The sequence below is a fragment of the Sciurus carolinensis genome, chromosome 13 (assembly GCF_902686445.1).
Source record: "Sciurus carolinensis chromosome 13, mSciCar1.2, whole genome shotgun sequence".
Taxonomy (NCBI): domain Eukaryota; kingdom Metazoa; phylum Chordata; class Mammalia; order Rodentia; family Sciuridae; genus Sciurus; species Sciurus carolinensis.
In genome coordinates this window covers 8,087,648-8,108,381 of record NC_062225.1, presented here as the reverse complement: position 1 = coordinate 8,108,381, position 20,734 = coordinate 8,087,648, and the positions used below count along the sequence as shown (strand labels likewise).

Here is a 20,734-nt window from a genome sequence, read left to right as displayed (position 1 = left end):
GGCTAAGGATGGAACCCAGTGCCTCACACTTGCTAGGTAAGCGCTCTACCACGAAGCCTCAACTCCAGCCCTTAAATCATATTTTAAACATACTGGTATGGTATATTTGTCACAACTAATGATCCAATACTGATGCGTCACTGTCACTGAAAGCCAGTACTGAGTTCAGATTTACTTAGGTTCTGCCTGGCGTCTTTTCTTTATGCCAGCATCCCGTCTAGGATAACCCACGCTTGGCTGTCATGTCTTCCCGGACTCCCATGGGCTGTGACAGTGTCTCAGACTCCCTTTGTCTTGGGTGACCTTGACACTTAAGGGACATCAGCGGGTGTTTGTAAAATGGCCCTTGGTTAGGGTCTGTCTGCTCTTTTCCTCCTGGTGAGACCAGTGTCGTGGGTCTGTGGAGTAAGACCCCAGAGGGGAATCCCCTTTCCGTCACACCAGCTCAAGGGTGCAGACTCTGAGCACATTCACCACGGTGGACTTTGACCGTAAGCACTTAGGGGATACCAGGGACTCTTGCCACTTGACTCCACTGTGAAGGTGTTCCCTCCCCCGCCTTTCCATCCTGCACTCTTTGGGAAGAAGTCCCTCTATGAAGCGCATACTTAAGAATGGCCAGTCTTGCGTTAACTCCCTGAGTCCAGAGTAGCTATGTACATTAATTCTTATGCATAGATGTATCTCTTCTTCCCCATTTATTTAACCGCTCATTTATTTATGTTGGTATGGAATCAAGGATATTGACTTCCCAGGTGGAGTTAAAATCCAGTTCTACTTTATTTCTGTGTTCCAGCTTTGGCCCTAAGGGTCTCCTTCGGTTGGCCTGTGTGCCTTTGATATGCCTCCTCTGTGTGGTTCTGCTCAGGTTTTATTGAGGTATTTGTCATCTTGTTGAATTTGACTGTTCTTTACTCGGGTTATGTGTATTCCCAGAATTCGGCAACCATCACCATGATCAGTATTTGAGCATGCCCGTCACCCTCCAGAGCCACCCTGTTACCTTTATCTCTTTATTCTTCACACCTTTCTAAAGAGGACACATTTTTCATTTAGCAGTCAGATTTATTTTTTCCTCTATTTATCTTTCTTTTTTTTTTGGTCTTAAGAACTATTTTCCTAGCCCATGGTCATCCCAATTTTCACCTCTGTTCTCTTTTCGAAATTTTGTATTCTGGTTCTTATGTTTAAATCTAAGGTCCTTTTTGAGGTGAATTTTTTTTTTCCCCCTGTGGGTATCCAGTTGTTCTGGTGCCATTTTTGAAAAGATTATCTTTTCCTCACTGAATTGCCTTTGACAGATTACCTTTGCCAAAACCGAATCGACCATTACATGCAGGTCTATTTCTTAACCTTCATTAAAATTAAAACTTTGGGGATAGTTTTGTAAAGTGCCTTTTATATTTTTGGAGGGTGGTGATTGGCTCTGGGCTTGAGTTTGACCCATGCACCTGAGTTGGGGAATGGAAGGCCGAAGTGCTTAGGTGGTTGTGAACTCTGATTCCTTCCCCGTGTGTTTAGGTGGATTTCGTTACATGGATTTTTCTGTGTTAATTTTGTAACTCTGCATACCTAGTTGCTATGCCAACTCGTTTTACCCAAGTTTATTCTCTTTACTTCCTACTCTGCCTAAATGCAACTTAAGGGTTACTAAAGACAGGATGCTAATCAGTTGTGAGATTGTACGAGCAGTCAACCGCAGTGGGCAGATGAAGGCGAAGTAGAAGTTTGAGAAAGTTCTGTGAGGCCCAAGACATCTCTGTGGAGACCAGCGACAGTGGCCGGATGCTTCGGTAACTCCTTTGTAGCAGAACTAAAGAGTAATGTAGGTTGCAGATTTTTGGAAATCACTTGCTACATGAACATCTGCTCCTTCTGTGGTTTTTGCTTTTTATAGGGTTCCATATATAATTTCATTCATATCTCTACGTCTAAAGAAGTTAAATATGTGGCCAATGTTCCTCCCACCTGGCTTCCTTCAAGTTCACCCTAAACTACTCATCAAGTAGTTTAAATATGATTTGTAATCTTAAAAAGTCTTCTTTTTTCTTTTTTCTTTTTTTATTCTTACAGACTACATTTTGATCCATTGTACACAAACGGGGTACAACTTTTCATCTATATGGTTGTGCAAGATGTAGAGTCACACCATTCATGTAATCATACATGTATTCAGGGTAATGATGTCTGTCTCATTCCACCATCTGTCATACCCCCACCCCCTCCCCCTTCTCATTTCTACGTAATCCAAAGTTCCTCCATTCTTCTCTCATCCGCCACCCCCCAAGCCCCCATTATGTAGCATCATCCACTTACCAGGGAAAACATTTGATCTTTAGTTTTTTGGGATTGGCTTATTTCACTTAGCATGATATTCTCTGATTCCATCTATTTACCTGAAAATACCACCATTTTATTCTTTATGGCTGAATAATATTCCATTGTGTATATATACCACAGTTTCTTTATCCATTCATCTGTTGAAGGGCATCTAGGTTGGTTCCACCATCTAGCAATTGTGAATGAGCTGCTATAAACATTGATGTGGCTGTGTTACTGTGGTATGCTGATTTAAGTCCTTTGGGTATAAACTGAGGAGTGGTCTAACTGGGTCAAAAAGTGGACCCATTCCAAGTTTTTTGAGGAATAGCCATACTGCTTCCCAGAGTGGCTGCACCAATTTGCAACTCCACCAGCAATGTACGAGTATGCCTGTTTCCCCACATCCATGCCAACACTTATTATTGCTTGTGTTCTTGATAATAGCTGTTCTAATTGGAGTTAGATGAAATCTTACGGTTGTTTTAATTTGCATTTCTCTAATTACTAGAGATGTTGAACACTTTATGACGAAATACAAAAGCAACCTTTTCATCTAAAATGCATGCCGCTGACCATTTGAGGTCATATTATTTTCATGCATGTATCCCGTATTGAGTTCCTGCTGTATGCTCCAGGCACTCTGGGAAGTTATTACATTGAATGAAACTGATTTTTAAAAAATTTTTTTTAAATTTGTTTGAAACCTCAGGTATTTCTATTATAAATGTGTAGTTCTCTGGCCCTTCTAGATTTTGTGACTTTTTTTTTTTCCTGAACATTGGAATCAACTTGCGACATGAGTTTTGAACAGTGATACAAGCAATGGGCTTCCAGTTGCTTTTCTGTCTCACAAATTGAAATACGTACCACAAACGCTGTTCTCCACTTGCTGGACAGACGTCTCTGCAGTGCTGGCCCGGCACTGTGTTGGGTGCCGGTGGCCCATCCTGGGATAGATGCTGGGAGTTTCTTCCAGTGGAAACTCTGCTTCTGGGACGGAGATGAAGTGACTTCCCTGTGGGCAGGTGCTTTTGCTTATGCAGTAGGTACGTCCTCTGTGATGACAGCGTGATCGATGGCTTTGTGAATACGGCTTTAAAACTCAGGCTGAAATTTTAGGTCAGTGACCTGTTTGAGGGGACAGGATGACTTTTTCTGATCTTCACCTTTTAAAATGATGTTAGCGGTATTAACTCAACCCAGTTTTGTTCACTTGCCGCCTGTTTTCCCAGCTCTGCGACTCGCGGGGTGTCTCCTGTTTCTGGAAGGATTTTTCTTTAGACCTCTCCCTCTGTTCTTTTGAGATTGAGTGAAGGCACTTCTCCAGGATTCTCTTCTGGATGAGACAAGGGCGCTAGCTCTACCCTCAGACAAATACTGCTTATTCTCACCCTTGGAAAATCAACACGGGCACCTGAACACGGATGTATTGCCCAGAGGACTCGCTCAGGACACAGATGTGGTCCACACAACTGGATCTGGACCATGGCACGGCCACCTGCTTCCTCTATGACTCCGAGGCAATTCTTAACCTGTGAAATACAGATAATAGCAGAATCTGCCTAATAAAACCGCGGCGACTGGACAATATGATGAGTGTAAATCGCCTGGACTGTGGCAATGCCCAGTGAGGTCAGCAGATATTAGTGCTATTGTGCAGTCAGTTTGGATCAACTGAAAAACTACAAGAAGACGTGTTCAACCTGTTGTATGTGGTCACCTCCGCATGCCACCTTCGGGAACAGCTCACTCCTTCTTGCTCACTACATCCCCTACTTCTGAAGGGGGTGAAGTGAACATTGTGGTTTAAGTATAATTCAAGAAACTGTAAACACCAAGGGATTCGATAGAAAAAAAAAGGTACTCAAATGAGAAATAGAAACGATTAAAAACCATTGGGCTGAAGTAGAAATTGCAAGCAGGGCAACTTTTTTTTTTTTTTTTTTTTAAACCTGCTGTAGGGCCATATGGTTGCTGAATGTGTTGATGCCGGTTTTAAGATTCTTGAGTATTTTAAACTTGACATGTTATTTTTTTAATGATTTCAAACATCATTTCTTCCAGAGCCTTTCCCCAGTGTTGCCGTAATATCGAACAGATGGCTCTGCAGCATTTACATTTGCATTTTGCAGTACTGCCATTTTATTTGCAAGATTTCTTTTCAAAAACCTGTGATTCTTTCTCTACCTTTTCAGAATGGTGACGATGAGATTATAAATAGGTTCTTCCAAGGGTCTTGGGGACGTGGTAGGAATTGGGCTCACATATTGCCGCTGCTTTTCAATTTGATGTTGTTCTACTTTGGGCTTTTACACCTCCGGTTATGAGGATACCGGCTCCTTTTAGGACTTTTCTTCCTAAGTACCAAAGGCCCTCATTATCCCTCTGTGATACGAGGTAATGTTAGTGCTGACGGGAACCAGCATGCCTCGGCCAGCCCTCTTACGTACCCTGCTCACTGTCCTCGTGCACACTGGCCGCTCTGGAACTGGACAGTGGGTTTGTTACCTGGCTCCCTGAGAGGTGGGCTCAGTCCCTTCTGCTCATCACTTAACTCCAGTACTGACCAGGTGCTGGTCCCAGTAGTCATCTGAGGAGGAATGAACAAGCACCTGAACTAAAATGAATAAGCCACTTTCTAGAATGTGAATTCTTTCCAAGCCAAATATGGGTTGACTGGACAGAATCGCTTTCTGTAATCTTTTGACTCTTTTTTTACTTGGTGTGTTTTCAAAAAGGGCTTTTCTAGCACTATTCTCTGGATCTCCTTCATCTCCTTGGTTTTGTGGGTTTTTTTTTTTGCGGGGGGGGGCATTGTTGTGTGTGTATGTTGTGTTGTTTTTCTAAAGACTGTGTGGATATTAAATAGACAGTCTCTTGGATTTTTTTTTTTTAAATTTGGGCACAGTGGAATTAGTGCCAAAGTAAAGGCATTTTCTTGCTTAACGGATTGGAAGCAGGAAGCAGGAAAGGCTGTATTGATCAGAACTGACTCCAGGCCTTCCCTTTGAAAGGCATGTGATCATGAAAAATTGGTCCACCGACATCCTTATTAAGAGTGTTTGATTTTTTCAAGTGAAGAACAAGGACTTGCTCAGGTGCAGGCTTGTCTTGGAGGGTAGAGGCCGGGCCCAACCGCCAGGCCTCTGCTTCATCTTCATCCGGGTTTGCCCCTCAGGTTGTCATCCCCAGCCTGTGACTTGGGTTCAACGTCTTCATGACTCCAGGCTGTTAAGAGCTGTTTGGTCTTAGACCTTGACACTTGGGGGGAGAGTGAACACGGAGAGTTACTCTCAGCGACATCGAGGGGCACCATTGCCTTGTTATGGTGAAGTGTTGGTGGGTGTGCGCTCTCATCTTGGTGAAGTGGGAGTCGAAGACGCTCCTGGATTGCCACAGCCGTGTGTGGAGAAGGCATTTCAGGCCTCGCCGAGTTGGTCTTTACAGCTGTTAGAGTTTCCCAGGAAAGGAGCCGCAGCTTCATCTCGGCTGAATGAAGACTTTGATTTCTCTAAAGCAGAACTGCAAAAGGAGCTGGAGAGTGAGGGTCTTTGTACTGCGCCTTGAAGTTTCCCCCCTGTGAGGCTTGGCTTGGCCACTAGGAAGCCCATGAGAAGCATCACACAGGGCTGAGTAGGAGATAAAGTGCTATAAAAGGCAAACTCCAACACAGAGATAGAAATGAATTTTTTTTTGTAAAAAATTTTTTCCACTGACCTTTACCATACACAACATTTTTAAAATAAAACATCTATTCAGGTAAGATTTTAGGAACGAGAAAAATAAAATGAAAGGGGGTTGCTGGAGTTTAATCATGACCAACACAGTAGGATTAGTCAAATCCCCAAAGGTATGGAATGCCATGGACTCCCGGTGCTTGTGACCTCACTTTGGAAAATCCTGGCTGTCTTGTATGGAGAATTATTTATGATGTGTTTTCTAAGGCAAGGCTTTGCCTGTGATTCAGTTCATTTTGTGTTGCTGTAACAAAATACCTGACACTGGGTACTTTATAAAGAGGTTTACTTGGATCACATGGTTGCTGGAGGGTTCAAAGAATGTGTCACCCGTGTCCTAGCAAGGGCTCCCTTGCAGAGTGGTGGAAAGAGATATGGCTACTTACAGAAGAGACCAAACCTGCAAGATGACCTCGCTGTATAACAACACACTCTCTTGAAAACTAACTCACTTCTTTAGACCAGCATCAATCCCTTTGAGGGCAATGCCCCTGTGACCTGATAATGACTTTGCACAGGCCCCAGCTCTTGAAGGCCACTACCTCCCAACATGACCATTCCAAGGGCAAATCCAGGAACACACGAACCTTGTCCAAATAATAACAACCTGGTAGGGCTTCAGATGATAATAAATGCCACCATATTGTAGTCTTTTCCTCAGTGATGAGTTCAGCCCATTGTTCGCTGCAGACCATACCCAGTTACCTTTCTTCCCGCAAATAAATATTAATGACCATTATAAACGGTTCTCTTCACATGTCTATGGATAGCATCTTTCACAGCCTGCCGACAGAACTGAAAATGCTTCAGGTTAGTGATGTCGATCCTTTTCTGCTCATAAGCATGGTGACTGGGTGTTCATGCTGTCATGTGACATGCCTCCCTCTAAGCCTTGTCATGACGTCAGCACATTACCTGAGGTTTTAATTTTAAGAAAGTTAAATAATGTAAACAGGTTATGATAGATTTTTATCTTTAAATACTTTCATTGATTTATTATTAATTATAATCTCTGAAGCTTCTATGCCCTCAATCCCTTTCGTTTATCAGGTACTGTGTGAGTCTGCTCCACACTCTCGGCCTTCTCTTAGAACGCCACTCTTGCCGTTCGCTGTAGGGCTTCCTTCACAGGTGACTCACTAACCCTGAAGATACAGAAGCGTGCCTTTAATCATTGTCATCATCAAAAATTATTGAAAATGACCAGAATTTTGAATTATAGTCATCAAAACAGAACAAATCTGACACTTGAGAGGTGAGAGTTCATAAGTTACTTCCATTCATTCAGCCTCCAGCTGAACCTGTAATCATTCAGACCCATTTTCTATTTGGATGATTCTAAATGTGAAAAAGAACTTCCAGGAAGCTAAAGTGACCCTGCACATTCCCCCACGGGTCCAGGCTCATGTCTGGAACAACTCAGTATAAGTCCTTTTCCATAGCAGCGGTAAATGGAGGTATCCTTGTGGCCTGCTCCTCCACACCTCTCTGTCCTGGGACAAGCGTCCCTGCTCCTTCCATCTTCTCTCAACTGCTGAACCTGGCGCCCTTTCTTGCCCTGCTCTGCAGACTCATGGATCTTCCAGCCACGCAGGTTCTCACGGTGGGGCGGGGATCTGCCATTGCTAGAGATTTGCAGGTGGGGAGCAGGATGGGGAGGGGTCTCTTAAACTACGTCTTGGCAGTCCGAGGCGACCTGCTCACCAAATGTGCACTGGATGCCCAGGTGGCCCTGTCCACACTGCACACCCACTTGTAGTTTTTACTATGACATTTCATCTTCTCTGCTGGATCAGGTATTTGTCTACTGTTCTCCCCATCTCCTCTTTTTACAATCTAAACTCCAGGAGGGCCCACATTTTTTATTTCATGCATTGATGAATCTCTGGCATCTAGAACATGCCAGACACACTAAGCATACGACAGGTGTTTGTTGATCAATAGTCACTGGGCATAGCAGTCAGTTAGCCACTAGTTCTTCTAAATTCTTCTGTCTACCCTCCCAGAATCCTCAAAGACCCTGACAGTGCCTTGCAGAAATACAGACACATGATGTCCAAGACCAGAGGAAACATCATCTGATCTTTGTGAACTGCTTCCTAGTAATTGTTGCTTTTTCTTTTCTAAGTACTACAGTACTAAATTAAAGTAATTGTGATTCTAAGATTCTGTGTGATTCTAAAATAGAGTAATTCTTTCTACTTGCTGCCTTGTTGTTGAGTGGAAGTTGCTGTTAAATGCTTCATGCATTCCCTCATTCCGTCCTGCGCCGAGTAGGTACAATTATTATGCTGCTTTAAGAGTGAGAAAGGTGAGCCACACACAGTGGTGCACACCTGTAATCCCAGGAATGAGAAAGGCGAGGCCTAGAGAAGTTGGGTAACCTCTCAGGAGGGGGCACCTGTGACAGATGGAAGAATTGGATTTGCGGAGGCCCACGCTGCTGCCTGCTGCACCAGACATTCTCAGGTGTGATTGTGGGGGCCCAGAAGCAAGCTTGGGAATCTGTAGCTTGGGAATCTCCCCTTGGCTGGAGCATTTGCCTCTTTCTGATCTGACGATGCCACCTTAACATGGCCATATTATCGCGCTCCTTCAACATGATTCATGCTGTCTTTTCTTTGCAGGGGCAGGTGTGCTATGTCAAGTGGCTAAAAGCTTCCCCGTAGTATTTCCACCCAAGAGGTCCATTCCATCCCAGTTTGCTCTCCCTTAACTTTGAAGGTAGCTCATGTCGTGAAGGAAGAGGCAGGATACAAGCTGGGCCCTGCTTTGTTCTGTCCTCTGTTGATTTATACCATTTCACAGCACACCCTCCACCCAAGTGGTGGCCAGCCTGTCCTTTTCTTTTGGAGGAGCGGGCAGTACCAGAGATTGAACTCAGGGGCACTTGACCACTGAGCTACATCCCCAGCCCTATTTTGTATTTTATTTAGAGACAGGGTCTCGCTGAGCTTTGGGACTCAACTGTTGCTGAAGCTGGCTTTGAACTCAAGATCCTCCTGCCTCAGACTCCCGAGCTGCTGGGATTACAGGCATGTGCCACCACACCTGACTCAGCCTGATCTTATTCTTAATCTTGAGACCACCTTGCAGATTTTCCGAGTCTGCTCTTTGGTTGTAATTGACGTTAGCAGTCTGTCACTCCTTCCTTGGCAGCTGCTGTTTCTGGATGCCCTTTATTGTATGTAGCCTTAAGGAAATCTAAAAATCATTTACTTCCCCAGTGCTGGACATCAAACCCAGAATCAAACAATCGTACATCATTCTTGTATACTGACCATGTTGCAGAGGAGGGTTGATAGATAACTGAATGGTGCCTTTTCTCTTTCTGTAAGCATTTAAGACATGCTGTTAGGTAGGAAATAACCTTGACAATTTTCATTTACACTTTCTGACTGCTTTTGCTAGTATTTACCACAAAATGATCGTTTTCAGTTAAATTATTGTAGCCTAATCTTGGGGGTAGTTTAATTAGACCGCAAGCCTTTTTGATTTTGGTGAACAAAGTTGACATTTTCTCCTTTGGAAGGGGAGATTCTTGATGTGCATATGTGTCTTATGATCCATTCCATACAATAATAATCCCTTGGGAGAAGGCAAAGAAGTTGAAGGTCATGGGACCACCAAGTAACTGAGGCAAATGGTTTTCTTTCCAACTTTCCCAGTAGTCACTCACATGACGTGAGAGATATTGAAGAGGGGACTTTGGCACCCTGAGCTCTTAGAATCTAGCCATCACGGTCTCAGGATATTTGAAATGTGAAGTCTATTTCTTATCAACCTTTCCATTTTGTAAAACTTGTTTTTTTTAGCAGAGCATGGCCCTGTAATCCCAGCAGTTTGGGAGGCTGAGGCAGGAGGATAGTGAGTTCAAACCCAGCCTCAGCAACTTAGTGAGGCCCTGAGCAACTCAGTGAGACCCTATTTCTAAATAAAATATAAAAGAGGGCTGGAGATGTGTCTCAGTGTAAGCACTGGTACTAAAAACGTACAATAAAAATAAAGATAACTTATTTTTCTCCCTTTGGATGAAGTTGTGTGGGGTCGATGATACTAGTTTGGGATGAAGGTGTGGACAGGTTGTCTTCCCCAGGGCTCCCCCCCGGAGGCATTGGAATGGCTGTAGAATGTAAGCTTCTGTCTTGGTGGAAAGAACACAGGAGCTGTAGAAGTATCTCTCTCCTTCCTGAGGTGCCCCAGATGCTTTGTCTGGTGATGTTTTTCATGAAAACTTGGCGATAACTTCCAAGGGCATTGTGAGACCATCGCTGATAGAGGAGAGGGCACATGCATGATTGATACCCTAGTTCACCTCCAGGTACCCCAAGTTTTAGAAGCAAGCAGACTTGCCCTGCCTTACACTGGAACTCACGTACTGTTTTCCCAGGAACAGAATGCTGTGAGGGAATGGAAGGGAAAAGATAACATCCATTGCCTCTGCTCCCAATGCCCTGCAAATATTTCCCCAAACTAATGGCAAAACTACACCAGCAGCATCAAGAAGGAAAACACCATCAAAGTCTACAAATTTGCCCGACTGTCAATGTGGCATTATAGAGAGATTGATTTTTAAATGTAAGATGTTGAGTACTGAAAAATTCTCGCTAGACAACAAAAATATATACCAGTTTTTCAGTCCTGTTTGGCAGGGCCACCTGCCCCCACCTCTCAGACAGGCTTGCTCCCCTCCACCCCTGCTGATTTCAGCTGGATTGATTTATTCAGCATTTTTTTTTTTGTAGCATGTCTCCTGAGAGAGCATTCATAGGCACAGTTGATGTTGGGTGCATAGAAGAGCTCTGTTCTGGGAGTCGGACCAGACACCCCATGGGAAGGTCAGACAATAAGGGAGGGGAAGACCCACGAAGAACATGACGGAAGAAGGGTTATTTGTGAGTCTGCTCTTCATGTGTGTTAAGCTAAACACTCAAAGAAACTTGATAGACTTTGCCAAGTAGACTACAGGTTGAGTATCCCTAATCCAAAATCTGAAATACTTCCAAAATTCTAAACCTTTTGAGCACAGATGTGATGCTCTAAGTGGAAAATCCCACACCTGACCTCTTGTGACAGGTTGCAATTAAAATACACAAAAATATTTAAAATATTGCATAAAGTTGCCTTCAGGCAATATGTACAACGTATATATGAAGCATAAAAATTGGGGATTTAGGCTTAGGTCCCCAAGATATCTCACCATGTATGTGCAAATATTCCCAAGTTCCAAAATCAGAAATGTTTCTATCTCTAGTGTTTTGGATAAGGAACTCTCCACTTGTATTGCCAAATATAAAGCACCACTTCTGCCACTTCCAGTAGCCATTTGCATTCATAACTAAAAGAGAATTGATTATCTGTCTTACTGGGGGATGCAAATAGAGCAATCCTAAGTATCTAATTGGTTAATCTCTTTGCCCACATTGGTTTACTCTCTCCATCTTGCAAGCTTCTGTGGTCAGAAGTTCATGACTCTGAAAGAAAAATGTATTCCTGACGATAAATTATCATCAAATGTGTTTTTCCTATACAATTCTATCTTTTAAGGATAAAAAGATAGATGATAGATAGATAGATAGATAGATAGATAGATAGATAGATAGATAGATAGATATAGAAGAGGGATAGGTTTTAGAGGAATATCCTTTCAGCAAGCTTTCTGCTACTCACAAACAATATGTTGTTTGTTATTAGATTAGGGGGCAGATGAACGGGGGCAGGGAGATGTTCAGGGAGATGTTAAAAAGGAAATGGTGCCTTTCAGAAGTCTCACTGAGGTCTGCCTGGCCTGTCTGGCGAGATTGAATGGCTCACTGTTATCACCCCTGTGGGAGCCTGCTGGTCCTCCTCTGGCTGGGAGGAATGACTGGAGATGAAAGAATACAGAGTTCTAGAAGGGTTCTTGTCAATGTCAATTACAAGGGGGAAGCACGTGTTCCTCATGACTGCGCTGTGGTTTCTGTGCCCGGTGTTGACAAGGCAGCGTGGAAGATGACCCAGCACCCAGCGCTTGCCACTGGTCCAGACGTGACCCCTGGAAAAGCACTCAATATCAATTAGAGAGCAGGATGTAAAGTCACTGCCTCTGGTTCTGATCTCTCCATGCCATCAGTAGGTTTGTGACAGGGTCAGCCCCTGATAGACCACTTAACTTCCTGAAAGGCAAATGAACTTTTAACTACAAGCTCTGATTGAGATCACTAATATTCATTATAAAAATAAGATCATCTTTGAAAGACCTTGTCCTCTGGCTTAGAATCTGATGGAAAATCAATTATTACAGGTCAAGTATCTCTAGCCAAAAATGGGTTGGGACTAGAAGGGTTTAAGAATTTGGATTTTTTTCAGACTTTGGAATATTTAAATATACATAGTGAAGTGCTATATCGAATCTAAACATGAAATTCATTCATTTTCATCCACACCTTATACACATAGCCTGAAGATCATTTTATACACTTTTAAATAACTGTGCCTTTTGACCCGTCGCTTGAGGTCACATGAAGGGGAATATCAGCACTCAAAAGTTTGAGATTTTGGAGTATTTCAGATTTCAGATTTTTGGACTAGAAATGCTTAACCTGCATTTGTTAATATAATAAAATTGTATAGGAGGCAGGCAAATGGGGAGAAACTGTTTAATGGGCGTAAGATATTTTACTTTGGAAAGAAGAAAATAGGTTGCCATTAGGAGTCATGATTATTGTTTACAACGTGGTAAATGTACCAAATGCCACTGAATTGAAAACTTTTTCTAAAGTTAGTGTAGTTTGTGGTCTTTCCTTTATGTATTTATTTGTCATGTACTATAAAGTTAGAAGGTATTTGAAAAGTCTAGCCCAACCCCCTTTGGGTATTATTTTGTACCTTTCGATGGAATTCTTGAATTTTTCTTATACATACAATCTCAAACATTTCTTGTTAGGTTGTCCTTATTTATCTTTCTTGATGCTGCACATAGGATTTTTGAATTGTTCATTCCTTATGGTTACACAGAAGAGCTATTAAACTTTGTTTAGTTTATGTCTCTTGCTTGATTAGCCTCCCCTTTAAATAATGGTAACAGTGAAGTCTTGGATTTTTCTAGGTATATGATCAAGAATCAGTAAGATGAGGTGATCAGTCTTGTTCTTTTCCCTAGTTTTACAATACTTTAAAAGGGCTCTAAAATTAAATACTAAACTCTTTTTGCATTCCTGGGAGAAGTTCCACCAATTCTTATAACATTGCATTTTATTTTTTAATAGTCTATTGAGGATTTATTGTCATAAGGGATATTGATCTATTCTCTTTTTTATATTTCTATGCTAATTTAATAAAATAAATTGCATAGTTTTCCACTCTGAGGTAGAAAATAGATAAGACTATTTCTTTCTGAAATATTCAAAATTCTTCATTCTAAAACAATCTGGCTTGAAGCTCTAGGTGAAAGAAATTTTTATTTTATTTTATTTGCATTCTCAGGGTTATAAGTATTAATTTCTTTTCTTTATATAATAGCAACCTTTTTTTTCAAAAATTGCCAATTTCATCAAGACTTTTTGTTTATTAGCATTTGGTTAACATTGATATCAATATTCCATTATAATACCTTCCTATATTTTATCTATTTAAATTGTATTTGTTTGGACTTTTTTTTTAATCAACTAGCTTTATACATGACTTTTCTAATGCTACAGGTAACATATTTTATTTTTGCTTTTGTCTTTAAGAAACTATATTTTGACTCTATAGATTCTGCTGACCTTATAGTCTATAAATATTTCATATATTTTCTGCTGTTTTGTTCTTTAGCTTTCTGTTGTATTTCTTTTTTGATTTCAAATGTTTAATTTATTGTTTAGCTCATAAATTTCCTTTGGAAAAAAGAATGAAGGACTTTAGTGTGTGAATTTTTCTCTAAGAAAATCTTTGGGGCACCTCTTTATTTGGTTATATTGTAACATTATTTTCTGTAACAAAGTTCTTTGTAGTTTTTGTTTGATTTCAGAACTCTAGGAGATTCTTATATCTCTGCTGAATTTGATTTATAGCTTCCTATTGGGATAATTTTGTGGGTAAAGAGTCCAGACTGTAAAACAACTCCCTTGGGAACACTTGGGCTTTTTTGGAAGCCCAGCTCTAAGTGACATGCCTGCCTCCGTATCTGCACGTCAGTAACTGTCTTAGGTGTACCTGAGAGCCTGGGCTTTTCTCTCAGCATTCTAGGTTCATTATATCAACTGAGCCTTATTTAATTTTTTGCTTCGATTCTCTATTCCCCTACATTGTTTTTCTCTTTGTTTTTAATTCATTTTCTATTAGGAAGAATTGGAGGTGGAGTGAAGTTTTGTGACCATAATAATCCTATTTCTCTTCCTTTTCCTTGAATATTTTACTCTGATGCTCTACCAATGCCCTAGTTTTCTTCATTCCACCTTGTGCAGATTGTACCATCTGCTACGACCTGCCCCTTAGTTGATGCTAATATTTCCTCTGTTACCTGTCGTTTTGTTGGCATTTTATGATATGCTTTTGTACATCCTTTCTGTTTGTTTTTTTTTTTTAAGATGTTGATAGACCTTTATTTTATTTATTTATTTATATGTGGTGCTGAGACTTGAACCCAGTGCCTCACACATGCTTGGCAAGTGCTCTACCACTGAGCCCCAGCCCCAGCCCTCCTTTCTGTTTTTAGGATTGATTTTGCTGATTTTTTTCTCAGAGTGTGTGAATGTCCAGGCAATGGTGGTGACAGTGAGCTCACAGAGGCAGAGCTGGATGTGCTTGGGTGGCTGAGACGAGACTGCGAGGGGGCTGGTTAGACTCAGAGCTGGACTTCCAGCTGGGGATAGAGAGCACAGTGCAGCTCCTGGCAGGGGAGAGTCAGGTTAGGCGTGGACAGGCTGAATGCAGGAGACAGCGGGCTGTGGGCCTCCTTGTTCACAGGTGACCTTGTCCTCAAGGGTCAGGCTGAGCCCCCAATTGTGGGGATGGGGCTTCCCATGGAATCACGACCGTCCCCAGCAGAAGCTTAGCTCCCCTTGCTCTGTTTCATCACACTGACGGCACATGGCTTTGCTTTGTATCTTAGGGTTTCTGTAAATCAAGAACAGTACGATTTTTAACAAATGGTTCTGCAGGAGCACTTAGGTGTATGCATGGGATAAAGAATTTATAAATGCTTGGGGGCCTTTGGAGCGTTTGCAGGCAAATGCAGGCACTGCGACTTGGAATTACTGGGGAATGAGAGTTGGGAATGAAATGTGTCTGATGAAGAGTTAAACTATTTTCAAAACCGGAATGTGTGCAGCTCATCTCCTGCGCAGTGAAATGCCATTTCTCGCTGATTGGATCGGGCCTTTGCTCCTTAAGCCTTGCTTCTGCCCCTGCTCTGTGCTCGGCATGGTAATCAGGGACTTCTGCTGTCTGGGTTGGGTTGCTCCTGGCTGCTCTTGAGCTCCGCTTTTCCTTCAGCTTAGTTCCTTCCATTTTCCTGGCAGAGCGTGTGGTGTGTGTATTTAAATGGAGGGATGCGGGGCCAACACGTGACAGGCAAGGCTGCAGGAAGGGAGAACCAGCCGGGGAGTAGCATTTAATTGAAGTTTAGTTAGAGGTTCAATGAGGTGCGACTGTTATGACAGATTTCAAAACGTAATGATAGGAAAATGAGGTGGGTTCATCAGAGTTAGAGTAAATACAAGCAACTGCTCAACAACTCAGCATGAGACAACAGCTACAAGCCCTGGAAAAAAAAATAAAAACAGAGTAATTAAAATTTATATTGTGCAGTCCTCTTTCTCAGTGGGTACCTTTCCGAGGGAAGCAATAATTTCATTGTGGAAAAATATAAACACAAACTTGGAGATGTAAATTACATGCACGTTTTAATCTTGTTCCTAAGCACGGAAAGTTTTCAGAATGTAAATACAATCAGAGCACGCGACTGTAGCTGGCGCCGGATTGGAGAAGGGCCTCCAGAGCAGAGGCCCTGCAGTTCCCTCCCCAGCCTTACCTGCCACCACTCCTTCTGTGCATTTGGGAATGCTGAGGTGGGTTTCCATTCTCCAGTTTTTGAGGACACGAACTCTTGCCTCTTATTTTTGAGTGCCTCAGAAGGGACAGCAGTTCAGACGCGTTCTCTCGGCTTCCTCTCCCATCTCCCCTGCCTTTGATCTACCATGAGATACTGGAGGTTAGTGGCTGAGAGACAGGGACTAAGAATCGCATAGTTTGCAGCACGGGAAGGAGGAGGAAATGGACCCAAAGACTCTCCGAATCTTTTTCATTTCCCCACTGTAAGCATGAAAGTGACCTCAGCTTGAACCAGGCCTGAGAATTGAGCTTCAGGGGACAGCAGGGCATAGTAGAAAATTCACCAAACCTGTGCTGAAAAAAAAATGTGCATGGATCCTGTCCTGACTGTCCCCTGCTGCCAGAGTGACTTTGGACAAAGTCCTGGGCTAATCTGGGCCAGCTTCTCCCTCTGCTGAAGTCACGGAGTCCTCCCGAGATGAGCTTCTGGGACTTTCCAGCTCAGACGCTCTGCAGTCCTGTGTTCCGTGGATCCACTCCAGTCGAATGGAGCCCTGGAAATCCAGATCCGGGTGGTACTTCTTGAGTCCTCAGAGAAATGTTCCAGAGAAGACCCAAGTGCCCCTTGCCAAGGCCTCTCCAGGCCGTGGCTTCAGGCCAGGACTTTCTGAGTCTGCTGCTGGAAGCAGGAGACCTTCCCAGTGGGGAACGCCCTGGCACGTGTCCCCCCGACCGTGGAGGCTCAGGACTGGAGCTGCCGTCCAGGTGACCCAGTGTCATGATCCTGCAGACACCGTCACCCGTGACAGCAGAAGTATCTACCGGTGCACTGTCCATCCCACATTCCTTTATCAGAGTAGGGAGTGGAGCTTCACAGGTCACAGGGGGAGGTGGTCCCAGGAACAACCTGTCACCTGTATGAACCACATCAAGTGAAGTGAATGTGAGCTATTCAGGGGGAAGCTTAGCTTTAGGGACTTAATTTGAAGAGCCGTTTTAGCATGTTATTTTTTCTGGGCAATTCTACCAGGAGAATGTGAGATCAGAGTTTTCCATCATTGTTCTAAGGTAGAAAATAGAAAATGCATTGAGAGTTTAGTGTTTGCTCTGTCAGCATGTCCTACAGCAGGCGTTAACGGTTGGGGATGTGGACGGAAAGGAAGAGAAGTGGTGGTGGGTCCAGTGGTAGGCTGAGACCACTTTTTCTCACCACCAACTATTTAAAGAGGTCATTCCAAAGGGCACTGCCTTTGCGGTGGTTGCCTCAAGCTTCGCTCTGACACACGAGCTCCAGCATACTAAGGGAGAGCCAACCTTTGGGGTTGGGGAGCACGTCTGGAAGACCACCCTGTGGTCTGGGCCCAGGCTCTCGTGTGGCCTTGGTCATGCCATGTAGATTTTCTGGGCCTCAGTTGGGAGACTTGGACAAAGTGCTGCTTCTTGGGAGGAAGAGGTCTCAGTGACGTGTGGCACCTTGCCGGTTGCTGGCCCCGTCGTGATGTGAAGGGTGGACTGTTCCAGAGGGAATGTTCTCCGCCCAGGAAAAGGCACGGGTGGCACACAAAGGGCCACAGGAAACATGAAGGTGTGGTCCTTCATCTCTGAAATTCCTGGAGCTGATCCTGATAGGCCTCACTTTCCTCAGAGCCACTGGAAATAAATTCATTCTCTTCTTCATCTGCCATCCACCACCTCTCACTTCCTCTGTGCTGTGTGAGGCACGATGTGGGACGCTGTGGAGGGAGGGGTGACGTTGGAGAATCAATGATTGACTGGGGTTGTGGGGAGCACCACCGTGGGAAGCAAATGCTGCTGAGAGAGGACTCCAGGGTCAGGGCCAGGAAACCACGGTGGAGCGGGATGACTTGGAATGATCTAGAAACCCAGGAGAGTGCAAATGGTATTTGTGGTGCAGAGAGAGCTCTGTGAGGAAGAAAGGTTGGGGGACTCAGAGAAGCGACCACCAAATGGCCTATTCTAGGAGGTGGCTGAGTGGTGGTCAGCAACCTTGAGTTACGTGATGAGAGAATGACCCCTCTGAGACCACAGATGGGCACGGACACTCCCCGACTTCACGTCCCCAACGAAACCTTGTCCTGCTCTCTGAGCCAGCTGCAGCCAAGCAGTATCTCTGACACAGCAGAGCCCCTTGGCATCTCCAGGGCCCAGAGCAGTATGGTGGCAGCAGAACAGGTGGCTCTGGGGATGACACCCATAGGCCGTGCTGATGTCCAGAGGAGGTTGCTCTTTTTGGTCTTTTGGTTTGGGGCCAAATCTAGGAATTGAGGACTGTGGAAATTCTGGGCTTCCACTTAAGCTGTGACAACCACTGTCCCCACTGTCCCCACTGGCCCTTGGCACATTATTTGGTAGGTGAACTGGATCCATTTATACAGCAGAGGCTGTGGATTCCATATTTTGGTGGAGCCTGAGGAGGACAGGGCTCAGACCCATGGGTCATGTTCTGTACTCTCAGGAGCCTGCTCACTTCAGTCAGTGTGGCTGGAGGGTCCACGGCTGAGCCTCTGCATGGTGCATCCAGTCTGGGGAAGGGGGAATGGCGTAGCCACACTGGAAGCCAGCCTTCGAGGAAAGACGCTTATCAGCAAGGCCCAGTCAGGCACTCCCTTGGTCCACAGTTCTGTTTTGTCCCTGCTAATGTGGAAGCTTGCGTGCTATCTGCTCTTTGTGACCATAACCAATTCTATCAGGCTTAATTTTTTTTTTCCTTTGCTTTCAGGAGAGTCGATCTGGAGAAAGCAACAGCTGTGTCGAAGAAATAATCCGGGTAAGGATATGCTTTTAAAAATCTTATCCATGTGTTGGCCATAGATTCCAAACAGAAATGAGGCATGTGGCGGTAGCCTCCTGGGGAACCCAGGGTTTGCGTGTTGTTCGACGTTTGCCTTTTCTGAAGGTGATTATGTAAGTTGCCTACATGACATTTAAGAAGCCCGCCTCTTTTAGAAATCTGAGAGCTCACCCCATGCCAGAGTCTTGGCGCAGGCTGAGATGACACCGTGTTAAAGCCATTGGTCAAAAGACAAAAAAACAGTCTTTAGATGAAAAATACGGTGATAACCGCATTTGGATGCACCCATTTATCACTGACTGTTTAAAAGCACCTTTCAGAGCCTGTACTTTGCGAGTCAGGCCGGAGTGGCCTTGTTATTTTCCTTCTAAACTTAATTAGGATCAGGAGCACCTGACAGAGGTACTGCTCAGTGTCTGAAAATGTATTTCTGTGTTGTTCTGCAAGCTCTTGGCTTCCCGGCCACTCGGTGCTTGTCCTTTCCTCCACCGTGGGCTCCCGTGTTTCCTGCGTGAGTCTGTCCCACAGGCCGGTTGACAGGGGGGCTCCTGTGCCGTGCTCCTGTTTTCCTGAGGACCCCCACCTTGTGATCAGGAGGCCGCCATCATCTTTCCTCCTATGCTCTCGAGGGAGTCTCCTAATAATTTACAGTGCTCAGGAAACTGATCTTCTACCGGGCAAAACACCAAGACAAATTAGACCAGATGAAGTGGCCGTTCCCTGTAATGGGCCAGGTCGGGGAACCAACTTCATTTTATGGTATTCCTAACTTTTCAACGTCCTACACGCTCTTCCTTGAATTGCTAGTGCATTCCCACCAAACCGTGTAATGATTTGACTTAAGCTTTTACGTGAACAAACTGTTTTCAAAAGAAGGGGTTTTCTTTTCCCTCTCTGGAAAACATTATTTCATAAATAAATCTTTTCATTTGCAAGTGGACCAAGATATGTAATTGAAAAGTTGATGTGTTCGATTCATAACCATTTCTTTATGTATGTGTGAAAAAAATATATATAGAGAGAGAGACATAGAAAACAATTGTCAAAGCAGGCAGCTTCCCTTCTGGCATTTAAGTAGATGTTTTCTCTATTCTGTTTTGTTTCAGGTTAAATGTTAGTGTAGCGTTCTTGTAAAAGTTTTCCTATTTTTCTCCTTCAACCTGCTTTCTTGAGCCAGAGTCCAAATCTCCCTGTCAAAGCCATAGTCCTTTGAGTGGCCATGGTGTCTGTATTTGCAAGATGACTGTACCAGAGCACACCAGTGCCCTCCTTGGCTTCCCTGATTAGAACAGCTCTACTGCTTTTATCATCTCTGGGCCTTTCTGAGGATATGGAAGAAAATTGTCTTTGGAACTTTCTCTTCTTTAAGCAAGACCTCAAGTTTGAATGAAGACTTGAGTAATACGCACAGCATCGAGGTCGCTTCTGGGTAAAGTAAGATTCAGTTAACATAAAGCAGAGTGCCGCCGTCAGGAGCGTGAAGCTCTATTGCTTTCTCCTGATGAGACCTCATTCCTCCCCACACTCCTGCCACCCCATGATCCTGACTCCTGACACCCCCCACACCTGTCACCCCTGCCTCGGCCCTCCCCCAGTCAGTGGTGGGACCTGGGCCCTCAGAAGTGGATTGTATCCATAGGCAAGATGGAGGAGTCCGTGTGTGGGGGGGGCTTGGGAGAGGGGAATGTGCTAGAAGATTCCCAGAACCTGCAAGGACCTCTCCAGAACGGGAGGGAGCAGAGACATGAAGGAAACAGGTGGTGAGGCACCAGCAGCATCCAGGGGAGCCCTTACTCTCTCCCCACCTGAGCAGCTCAGGCATTATTGGCATTGCTCTCTGGGGGGCTCC

General features: G+C 44.1%; 1 protein-coding gene and 1 non-coding gene across 3 annotated transcripts in view; both read left to right on the top strand.

Annotated features, from left to right (window-relative positions):
- The window catches only part of Aff3 (ALF transcription elongation factor 3), a 538,593-nt gene that overhangs the window by 269,700 nt on the left and 248,159 nt on the right, over positions 1–20,734 (top strand). For both annotated transcript variants that reach the window (XM_047523038.1, XM_047523040.1), the window contains one exon: positions 18,814–18,861. In XM_047523038.1, the coding sequence (XP_047378994.1) occupies positions 18,814–18,861 (48 nt within the window). The remainder of the gene's footprint in view (positions 1–18,813; positions 18,862–20,734) is intronic.
- LOC124963761 (small nucleolar RNA U13) lies at positions 6,883–6,980 on the top strand. The gene has a single exon (XR_007104799.1). It is a non-coding gene; the product is annotated as a small nucleolar RNA U13 (small nucleolar RNA).